This window comes from Anser brachyrhynchus, assembly GCF_964034855.1.
Source record: "Anser brachyrhynchus genome assembly, chromosome: 1".
Taxonomy (NCBI): Eukaryota; Metazoa; Chordata; class Aves; order Anseriformes; family Anatidae; genus Anser; species Anser brachyrhynchus.
This window is the reverse complement of record NC_137694.1, coordinates 116838408-116849929: the sequence shown is the minus strand read 5'-3', so window position 1 is coordinate 116849929 and position 11522 is coordinate 116838408. Positions and strand designations below refer to the sequence as shown.

Here is an 11522-nt window from a genome sequence, read left to right as displayed (position 1 = left end):
AATTCATGAGTTTTTCTCCTTAAAAGGTACCATGAATTTTAGATACTATCTTTCAGAAATGAAAGCTTATTTCTAATCAAGGCATTTTGTTTTCTCCTCCTTGTCAGCAGACCCAGGGCCTCTCATTGCCCTCAGAGGGAGCGAAGGTGCAGCTGTTGCCCAGGCAGGTGGTGGATCCCGTGTGCGTGGGAAGGCAGAAGCATGCAGTTCTACTAAGCAGAAAGTAAGGGATTAAGCCTCTTTCCAAAATGGCAGCTGCGACTTCAGTCCCTGAAATACCCAGGGAAAGTGGGCAAATCTTTAAATATTTGTCAAGGAGATAACATTATATACTCTGAGGCACAAACCTTCAAAGATTAAGAGTGAGCAGCACTGGATGAAATTAAGAGCCTGCTTCTCTGGGTCTTTGTACTTTGTGACTCCCTTTGGGTTTTGGCTAGGTTCTCCAGAACATGCTATGTCCAGGTGCAGTAGAGCAAAAGCAGAGGTAATATCAATGGCTTTCAAGGAGTCAAAAATGCTGAATGTCTCCTAGGACAGAGATTTCATGAGCTCCCTGCAGACCTGCCAGTGAGACCTAACTCACCAGTAAGTTTTACATCACTTACTGGCAAACATTCATCCCGCAGAAGCACCAGGACTGCCAGCATTACTCCTAATGATTCAAGCTGTAGTTCTGCACAGTTACAGCAATTAGACACTACAGTCCACAGCAGTGTAACTAAAACCCCTGTCTGCAAATTCAGCCTGAGCCTAAGTGTTCAGCTATTTTCCAGGAGAAAGGGAGAGTGAAATGGCTGTTACTCCCTTGCTAAGTCAGGGCAATGAAGTGGTTTTAAAGATTTCATTCAACCTGGGTTTAGTTCATTTTAGGTAGTTTAATTATTAATGGATTAATTCACAAATTACTGAAAAAGTAATTTTTCATTTGGTCATTAACTCCCACGATAAGGGGAGAATATGCTGTGTTGTTTCACACAAAAGAGATGTTTAATGCTTGCATAAATGCTACCAGAGCCCAGTCTCAGTTACGATGTTGCAAACAGAACCTTGGAGCATGCACCCAACACATATGGCCCATAATCTCATTGCTCCAATGTGCACATTAATTTCTAATTCCCAGCTCTCACTTAATCCTTGGGAGTTTATATCTACCCAGCTTCGTGCCAAGAATCGTTCTTTAATATAAATAGCTCCTCTCTTTCCTCCCACCCACCGCATGTGTTTACAGACAAGAGTCTTTTCATTCTTTGTTTTGCAGGTTTACACAAACTTAGCTCTCCCTGGACCATTGTATGGTTGACTCCAAGTTCTCTCCTGTTTACAAAAACCTTCACAAAAATTTTGCACATTCCTGGGTTATGTTACCTCTGTCAAGCACCTCATTCTCCAAAGTATATCTGTATGTGAGCAATAAAACATTAAATAAAAAGCAAACTTCACTTCTACTGATAGTTAATAAAGCCAGATAAGATACGTTAAATGTTTGACTTAGATGGTTCTTTTTTTCCAGTAACATTTACTCAAAGCTCTCGTCAGTCATGTAAAGGTGAACCGAAATGCTTTAAATCATGATACAGCTTGAAGACTAACTCAGCAGTCAAATCTATACACATACATTAATACATTGCTTTATAAACAGTTAACCCAACAAAATGCTTAAAAGCCATTTTGTCTCTCTTTCTTTGTCACTCTGAATGTTAGTGATTGCTCACGTCTGTGGATGGCATCATTTGCAGAGCTACCAGTTCTCTTTCGAAAGTGCACTGAGAAAGTGCACTCCAGTGAGACCATACATCACGTAATACGCCCCCTTTCCTTGATATTTTTTGCCACCATTTCTGTTCATAACTGATATTACTGGGCTTGAGACACAGTTCTAAGCTCAAATTCATCTTTGAGTTATATATATATTTTTGGACGGATACTGTAACCAGCCTTTACAATACTGCTCCCTGTACATCTATGGTGCCTACAAGTTGATGTACTGAGCTTTTTGACTCTCACACTTTGTTTGAATTCTTCCCGTTTGGTTGAAGTAGACATAAACAGCTACCATGATGATAGACTCAGCTGTCCACAAACACCCTTAGAATTAACACTAAAATGAATTTAGTTGCTCACGAAGCAGGAGCTGCAGTACTTATTCACACTGCCCCCCTTAATGCAAGTTGGTATCTGTGCATTTGTATTTTATTTCTTAGCCTGTGTAAACACTTTTCTTTCTTAAGGAGTATAATGGTTTGGCATGGCTCTGAATAAATGACTTTCAGTACTCTGTTAGCTGTTAATTAATCATTTGCTATGAGATCATGTCTGTGAGTTCCACTATAGTCTTGAAATTTATCCCTAAACATGAACAGTGAGGGATCATCTGCTCTAAAAAAAAAGTATGGCTGATACTGCTTTTGTCTTGTTCAGGCAGTCAGGACACTATAGCAGGTAGGTATGAGTTACTCCTTCATTTATCTAATATAATCATTTTTTATCAGTCCATAGGTATGGTGGGATCTACATTTTTTTCCACCAAGCAGGCCTGCTGGAGCAACATACAGCTTTCCAATGACTTTCCTGAGCTAGAGAACAGATCCATAAGCCCTGGATGGGGATCCTATGGGTGGCAAGAGAATCAAGAAATGGAAAGTAGCTCAACTTTGCCTTCATTTGGATCTCAGTAAAGCCCCAGCACAACCAAAATGGAGCTTTATGAGCCTTCTCCACCTGTTGCCAAAACATTTTTTGTAATTATAACCTTGTCTCTTTATCTTTTTGCTTTAAATTTTTATCTTGCAATAGCATGCCAAGTCCCAAACCAATAGTGGGTTCCACTGTCCAACCCATATACAAACACTGATAAAGTAACTTCTGTAAGGTCAAAGAGGACATTCACGACAGAAATGTGATCTGAACACAGTTACCAGTGCTTTAAATCAGTGCTCTAAGTCCTTTTGCTGGGCTTTGCTTCCTGCACTAGGGAGAAAATTTCAGCACTGGTTTCATTTGCATACTGCTTAAAAAATATCTCGCAGATGGTTGCTTTCAGACAAATTAAGGCCTCAGGCTAGATTGCCTTCGCACTTTACAGGAATTATGTGTTCAGCTCTTAACAGCTGGTTTAACATCTGCTTTCCCACACGCAACCAGTAAAATATCCCACCCAGACAAATAACAACACTGATGTCTTTGCAGTAGGGAAATTTCAAACAGTCTTTGTGATACTGCATTACCCCTTGAATTTTGAAACACAGAGCTCTGTTGGGACACCTTCTTTGAGGCACATCACTATACCCTTAGATTGGGGCCACCAATGGTAAAAGTTTAAGTGCCAAGTGTTTGTTGCTCAGTCCTTCCCAACAGCAGGTTTAATGTACATCAATGCTTGTATGAACTGCTTATTCCTTCCTGTTGCATGAATTCACTGTCACATCGTTGTGGGTTTTGAAGAAACAGAAGTGCATTGTTCAGCTTTCGGGGCTGTGGCAGGTGATGCCTGCACCGAGGGAATGTCATTTCCTGAAGAACCACCCTTGCCCTTTGTCACCAACATTTTTCCTTCCCCACCTGAACTAACTTCAAAGAACCACTTTTTCATGATGAAGGTTTCAGTAACAAGGGCACTGAGACATGGCTCCTTTCTCTTCCTTCCCTCTTCTCTGCTGAGTCAGTTTGTCCTCCTTTTATAAGTGGTCTATTTGGATGCAACACAGCAAAGGACAGGATGGGTTTATCCTTTTGCCATAATGACTCCCTTTATTTAGCCTCATTATCATACTCCAAAATTTTCTCCCCCTCTGTACCCTTATCAACCTCCCATAAACCCTGCCTTTTATCCTTCAGTTTTTGCATCTAGTCTCTTTCCCTTCTCTCTCTGCTGTTTATTTGCTTTTCTACATTTTTTACTTCCAGTCTGTTTTAAATTCCTTTTTATTTTCACTCTTTCTTTAGTCTCCTGCTCATCACACCTTGCTTTCTGCCTCCCCTACCTCCCAGCTTGCCCACTGCTCCAGCAACAGCTCTGCAATAAATTGTTTTGGATTTGGTAAGACTTTTCTTCAGCACATCTCAAGTTTACTTCACAAACCAACAGCCCCAAAGCCGAACTTTTTGAAAACCAAAATAGGTTAGAGCTTGTCAAAGCCTGAAGAGAAGGACTAGCTTGTTTTTTTGATGTTAACAAGGCTTTAAAATATTTATATAGGATGTTTCTGTCAAGTAACACTGGTCTATTGGTACTCAGTGACATATTTTGCCACCCACACAAACCTCTCCATAGCCCCCAAGAGTGTCTTCCCAATCTCTTCTCTCAGTCACTATTTGATAGATGCCTAATGCAACCTCTCCCTGGATTAATCCTCCTCCTGCACAGTCTCTTGTCTCCAGTCGTGAAGGTCCCTGTGCTGGGAGCACCTCCAGCGTCCTGACGGCAAGCTGGGACCCTGCACTGCACATCAACCCTGCGATCTGCAGAGCTACTGATGATGAATAGCATGTGGTGCCAGCCAGGGTGATGCTCAAACCAGCTGTGCCATGCAGCTATCTCTGCAGCCTAGCCACATCACGTGGCCTTACACCTCCTCAAATCACGAGAGCAGCAACATTTCTTCCAAGAATAGCATTTTCTCTCCCCACAATACACTTTTTCTCCCAGCTTTGGGGTGTGATCCCATGGCTGCACGGCGCAGTGTGAGCAATGCCTGCTACCCCACTGTGGCAAAAGAGAACAAAATTGAGGCTTCCTTGCAATAATTACTCAACATCCAAAATTACAAGATTTAGGAACTGCCCAAGCCAACAACTGCATCGGCACATATGGATCTACCTTCCATGATAACTATTTCATTTTGTTCAGCCTCTTTGTAATTTGGTATCACCCATATCCAGTGATCGTGAGCTTCACAACTTGATGACATTCTGTGAGGAAAAGTACATTCTTTGGTTTGCCTTAAATCTACTTTCTAGTCATTTTACTGCCTTCCATTAGTTCTTTTTGTTAGAGAAATCGTGAGTAGCCACTCCACTATTCACCTCCATATAATTATTTTAAAATATCTTTACTATTTCTTTCTTCACAAGCAGAAAAATAATCCAGTTTAATGAATCCTCTTCTTATACTTTTGATCACCTCTGTCACACTTTATTCCTTTCTCAGACCTAGTATATCCACTTTGAAATGGAAGGGCTAACACAACATCCAGTATTTGAGATAAAAGCTTTCTGTGGATTTTTCTAATGTCATTGTATTTCCCCTGTTGAAAACACTAAGTGGTGAAATTTTCTCTTTTTCAGTAATTTTCTCTCTCTTTCCAAAGATGTCTATTCTTTTCCCCCACTATACATCTTCAGTTAAGTGATGCTTTGAACTGAATATTTTCTGCTCCTTTATTACTTACTCACTTGGCATTGTGACATTTTCTGACAAATCCCCATAGTCTCTTTTTGCACTTGGCTGTCCCAAGTAATTCCGCACCACCTGCAAAGTCTGCCACCTCACAGTTCATACTCCTCTTCATGAGGTTGTTTAAGAGTTTGTTGAATATCACACATCCCAGTGCAACTCCACTGGGAACACCACTCTGCTCAGAGAACTCACCGTATACTGCTGCATTGTGTTTCCTTTCACCAGTTATACCTTCCCTCTCATCCCACTGCAGCTCTCTCCTTTCAGAGCCTCTTAAAACCCCAGCCAGACTACAGGAAACAAATCAGCCTTGTCTCCATTACCCAACTAGTCACTTTATATTCACATTTTCTTTAAAGCTCTGCCACCAGGATACCTTTTATCTGAATTCAGTATGAGATTCAGGCAAATGAAATGTAAATTGGAGGCCAAATAGGAAAATTATAATTTACATGTCTTTCTAGAAGCAAAATCAGCTGCTGATATTGAGTTCTTTGCAGACACCCCCTCAAGAGCAGTCCTGAATGGACAAGAGAAGGATGAGCTAAGGAGAAGGAGAAATGAGTGGGGACATCCCAGCTCATTGGAAGTGAGAAGGCAGCCTCCCCACCCCACCCACTGCTCAGTCCTGTATACTGAAACCCAATTCATACATACTATAATCTAAGCCATTAAAACATTCAGACTTCAAATGCAAACTTATCCACTTGAAACACTTCGAATAATCCCCCTCTGGGACTTACTGTTTAATCTGATATTGCCAGTAACTGCCATTTACATAGCTTTAAAATTAGTTCACACATTTAGTCCACGGTGGCTCACTTCAAGGGTTATGAACGTGTCCTACCTGTTAGCGAGGCAGATACGATGAAAAGAAGTAAAGAGAATTTCTGGAACCTCCCCATTGGAGCATTCTCTCCTGGTCCCTAAGGCAGAAAGCCACCGGTGGTCATTGCATGCTTGAGAAGAAGCTCAAGGACAGAACTTGTCAAGGAATTTGGAAATCAGCTGCTGTTTTGTGTCCTCTGACAAAACGTGACTTTATGTGACCTGTATTACAAACAAGGGGAGAAAAACAGTAGTAGAACAGTTGGTCTGAGAAAAACAGTATCTTTTCTCAGAAAAACTGTTTGAAAAGAAGTAGATGAGCTTTCAACACACAGACCTTTCTTCAGCATAGAAAGACCTGGCATCCCTCAGGCCCAGTCCATCCTGGCTATTACAATGCTACTGCTTCAGGATTGACTGTGTCAGGGTAGCCCCATCTGCATCATTAAAGTTAATCAGGCGCAGCCGGGGAAAATAATTCTCTTAGTTGCCTGCAATTGCGTGTGTGTGGTGGGTGCCCTGCCTGTGCCGGCGGCGGTGTCCTGGCAGGCTAATGAACCCTGTGCTCCATCACTTACTGTCACGCAGAGCAACTGCACAGGGCCACAGCCTCCCCTGGGGCTGCAGAGGAGCAGACCTGTGTATGGAGGGGCTGTTTCCCACCTGGGAAACAGGCGCAAAGGAATGCCTTCTGTGCCAGGCAGCCTTTGGGGTGGGAAGTAGAAATACATCCCGATGCATCCCTACACCCCCAAAAATATTGTATTGCTTTTCTGTATGTTTTACTCCAAAACTAGGATTCAAAAACTATGCTCTTACTCCCCAAAACAAAACACCATCAGCTTTCCACAGTGGACAGAGATAAGATACAGAGCTTGGGTGGGAGCCATCACCTTAATTCTGCATTTTCTGTTTTTCCAGCTTTTCTGATTCACTTCTGTGATACTACTCTCCTCCCCCTCAAAATATGTGGGAGGCAGTTTGACTGAGCTGCTTGGTTTACAAACTTCTCAGCTGGGAAATTCAAGCTTTCCTTCGTGAAAGGGATGCAGGCCGGAGGCTGCGGTTTTGTGGTCAGCTCAAACGTCTTGTCAGGAAAGCGGTTTTGATTTCAGAAGTGTTCATTGTGGCAGTGCATAAATATTAGTGTCACCACAGAGACTGTGAGTTTGCTGTCAGAAGTGTACATTTAATCGCCTTCTTGCTTAAACCAAAACTGTGCCAAGGGACAAACCACAAAAGCTCAGTTCACTAATCTGTGCTTTGGACACAGGGGTCTGGCTGAGCTGAGCGAGGCAGCTGTGACGTGACCGGCTGGCAGTTTGCTTTGTTTTTCCCCGTTTTGCCAGCTTTCAGTTTGCCCCACAAATTTAAAAGGGCAGCCCTGTGAGTTAATCAACGTTCTAAACCGAGCCTGTGTGCTGATTTCTTCATCTGTAGGTTGGGAAGGGGGTTAGTTTGCAGGTTGCTTTGGGTTTTCCTGAGGTATTTTGAAAGCCTGTGTGTTTCCTTGGCTACACGCTCACCTGCAGGGTTGTGTGCCGAGGAGCCCGGTGCAGGCAGCTGAGGGGAGGGTCAGGGTGTGAGACCTGCAGGGGCTTTTCCCTTCTCTCTCACTGCCCTAGCCTTCCGCACGTACACACGCTAGCTGGTGGCATTTCAGTGTTAGTATTATCTGTGGTGTTAACTGAAACAGCCCGAGCAAAACACCAGGAAGCAAGTCCAAAAGACAGTGTCGTGTCCTTTTCTAGGAAGTCACCAACCCAGGGAGGATCTGCATGTCCAGAGAGCACCCCGGGAGCCAGCATATCCCTAAAGCCAGCAGCCGTGGCTCGTAATCCCACTTAAAAACTCAGTTGCACCCATATAAACTCAGCAGAGCAAATTGTTATGGAGGAAAACAAATGTGCTAGGACCTTCCGTACAATTCAGGCCAAGATCAGTAAATAACTTGGGGTGACATAAAATGACCAGGGAAAAGAAGGGAAACCTAGCTTTCAGTTTTACCTTGTACATTTCGAAATGGACTTTCAAAGAAAAACGATCTCATCCCCACAGAGGGAAAATATTCTGAAGCAGAGTATTTTGCCTCATGGTAAATTAAATGCCTGGGGCTAGCCCCAGCCACTTTTTTTATCTCCGGTAGTGATCTTTTCCTGGTCCACAGGTGCACTGGTGATCGGTATCGCTGGCCTTGCCCTGACCTGAGCCTATCCCGCACCCACACCAGAGGAAGGGGACAGTATCTGCCTAAACACTTGGCAGCCGACGTCCCACCGCCAGCCCAACTGAGGAAGGAGCCGGGGACAGGGTTAAGCTGTGTTTCCCAGCCACTCCCTCTGCCAAGACAGCGCAGTGCCTCTGGATCACCTCCCCTGAACGCCAAAAAGAGTTTTTCCGCCCACTTTCCCTTACAGACCGCCAGCATTCAAAGCCACGCTCCCAGCCCTGGGCAAGCCCTCACCTTTTCTCCTGGAGGAATCCTTCCCCAGGCCCCGGCCTAGCCGCCGCCACCTCTGGCCAGGAGTGCCGACCTCTCCCCGCTCTGCCGCTGGGCTTGGGCTTCGGTGTGACATTGTCCTTTCCGTAGATAAGGAAAGGGTTGTGTCTTCCCCCCACCAGCCTCCTCCCACCCGCCCCAATATGCATATTGTGGTGTTAATATTTAACCAGTCCTGCAGGAGGAAGGGCGTCATGCTGATGGCAGGCTGGCAGCAGAAAGCTGCAGACCGTCCCGACCTGAAAAGCTGGATTGGCGACGACACCTGATGTCTCGGGAGAGGGCTGCTGGGCTGCCTGCACAGGGCGCAGTGACGGACTTGGTGACATTTACTTATCACATTCTGTAGGCACGAGAGTGTGCACTGGTGCTGTGTGCCCGGGATGGAGCTAGTGCCACCATCATAGTGCTGCATGCAACGTGGCAGGGAGCAGAAGCATGGGGTCCCGTCTGAGAGGTGGGGCTGGGGACAGAGCTGGAGACAAGACCCACGACATGGCACCAAGGGGACTGGGCCAGGGCCAGGGCCAGCCTGCGGCATTGCTGGGGCAGGGAATGATGGCCCCAAGGGCTGAGATGGGGTCCTTGGCAGTGGGGGGCTGCTGAGGGAGTGCCCTCAGGGACCTGGCAAAACGGGCCCTTCCTGTGAAGTACAAGTTTATAAGCAGGTGGTGAGAAAACTAGACTGTTTTTCCATCTTTTAGTGGAGAAAACAGTCCCCATGTGATTTGGGTTTTCGTTTTTTATCTTCCTTGCCTTCCAGTTTTTATTTTGTGGATTTTTTTACACTATGTCAAGAAAATGTTCATTCATGTATTTTTATTTGATTCTAAAATATTTTGATTTACTTTGCAGGGTTAAACCAAACCTTTTTTCTGCTACATCCATAGTCATTTCTGTTCATCAAAGCTGCAGTGCTGCCTTGTGAGAGATGCTCTTGCAACTGCTGCAGCCTTCTTCCTCTGAGAGCTGAACTGCATCCTTCATGTTACACCAACATTGGCCAGTAAGTTGAATGAATGTGACACATCAGGAGATACTGATACTTCCCTCTGCCGGGAAGCTTAAATCGTAAAGAAGGGACATATGATTTTCCTGAACTGTATTTCCTACTAAGCACAGTAACAGTTCTAGCAAGTAGAAATTAATGCCATGCTGACTCAAAAAGAAAAGATTCACTTCAGCAAAGGGAAACAAAACATTCTGTTTGGGGAATTTTGATCAATTTCCAAAATTAAATTTCAGAAAATTCACCTTATTAGAAAAACTATCACCCTGACTTGTTAACAAACAAAGAGCAAACCTACTGGGACTTTCTGAGCAATTATATTTTTTTTCATTTTGCTTCTTTGCTTTTCCAAACATGTCTCTTTTATCAAGTCTAAAATATTGCACTCTTGTTCAACCAAAAGCCCTAATTTCATAACAGTTTTCTTGAGATACTTTCTATGAATACTTTGATTTCCATCCAAATAGAACTATAGTAAGAAAAAGGGAAACATCTAATAAACAGTTTCCATCTCTAGTTGCCCAAGTGGGAAAAGTGCAGAAGGTTAAAATGGATTGACTGGATTTTCAGTTTAGATTAATAAAGATAACTCTTTGTAAAAAAGCTTCAGAAAGGATAATAGCTGCTTTTAGAACTTGTACAAAACTATCATTCGGCACTACCAAGAAGAGATTGGCTGTCATCTTTGTAATTGATCTTCAGGTAGATTTAAGCTGCTATTAGATCACCCTTTAACCTCTCCTCTGCCAGACTAAAGCTCTACCCCCTCAGCATCTCTTCACCAGTGCCGTGCTCTAGATTCCTGACCACTTGACCTCCTGTCACCGGACCCTCTCCAGGTTTTCCATGCCCTACTTGAACTGAGGGACACGAAGACATACACTGATTTCCAGATGTGTCTAGTAAGGAGCATAATAATTTCTACGAACTTGCTGGCAGCTCATCTCTGAACATGACCTAGCACATGGTTTGTCATATTTACAAATAGAACTTAACAAAAATTGTGATGATCACTTATAAAAGCTCTTATACCAGTTTTTACCCCTATATTGGAAGTTATTTTTCATAGAACATTACTCATAAGCAGCTGCTAAACAAAGTACTCAATTTATGGGTAACACAAAAATACCAGTTGACTTGTTCTTTCTAACAAAGATGCTGATAAGAGATAAAACACACAAAGCCACTTTGAAGAGTCAGGTTTCATCACTAAACACAACTGTGTTCATATTTTATAAACCAACTTAAAGATTTCAAATAAACATGGACGTTGAATGTACAAAATTCTGCTATTATATTAAAGACTATGCACTAAATAAAGAAAATTCCTGGGGCAAGAATGACATAAACTAGGTTAATCTTGGGCTTCATACAGAAGTTTTAAGGAAAAGAAAAAAAAAAAAAACAAAACACTACTTCATGCCTAAGTATTGGAGGGAATTTTCAAACACAGCATTCCCCCTTCTCCTTTTTCTAAAGGGAGGGTTTCTGATTGATTGGGCCTTGGAAAACAGCCACAAATGAGCAAACTGGTATTTGCTATGCTCTGGCCCATCTTTGACAGGACGAGTTGAGCAGTGGTCCCCAGTCTATGAATGCTTTATATGTTAGTACCTACCAGATGACGTGCCTGAGCACCTAAATTTGGCCAGACCATGTTGGAAACATGTCCATGGAGCTTGGGCATGTATCTGCATCAGGGTCCATCGTTCTTCTCAAACCAGGCAGACTGGTGGATGCAACACATATAAATCTGTATCTGTAGGCAGACTCTGAGTCAGTCTGGA

At 43.3% G+C, this 11522-nt stretch overlaps 1 protein-coding gene and 1 long non-coding RNA gene across 5 annotated transcripts in view; one reads left to right on the top strand and one right to left on the bottom strand.

Annotated features, from left to right (window-relative positions):
* The window catches only part of IGSF5 (immunoglobulin superfamily member 5), a 30043-nt gene extending 21208 nt beyond the window's left edge, over window positions 1-8835 (bottom strand). For 3 of the 4 annotated variants that reach the window (XM_080573821.1, XM_080573823.1, XM_080573824.1), the window contains exons 1-2: window positions 8691-8835; window positions 6246-6448 (exon numbers count right to left, since the gene is read on the bottom strand). In XM_080573821.1, the coding sequence (XP_080429947.1) occupies window positions 6246-6303 (58 nt within the window). In that variant the 5' untranslated portion in view covers window positions 6304-6448; window positions 8691-8835. The remainder of the gene's footprint in view (window positions 1-6245; window positions 6449-8690) is intronic. The other variant, XM_080573822.1, reaches the window with a different exon arrangement.
* Window positions 8836-8940: 105 nt separating this feature from the next.
* Window positions 8941-11284, top strand: LOC308185569. The gene is made up of 3 exons (XR_013943474.1): window positions 8941-9048; window positions 9582-9732; window positions 10486-11284. It is a non-coding gene; the product is annotated as an uncharacterized lncRNA (long non-coding RNA).
* Window positions 11285-11522: the final 238 nt, after the last annotated feature.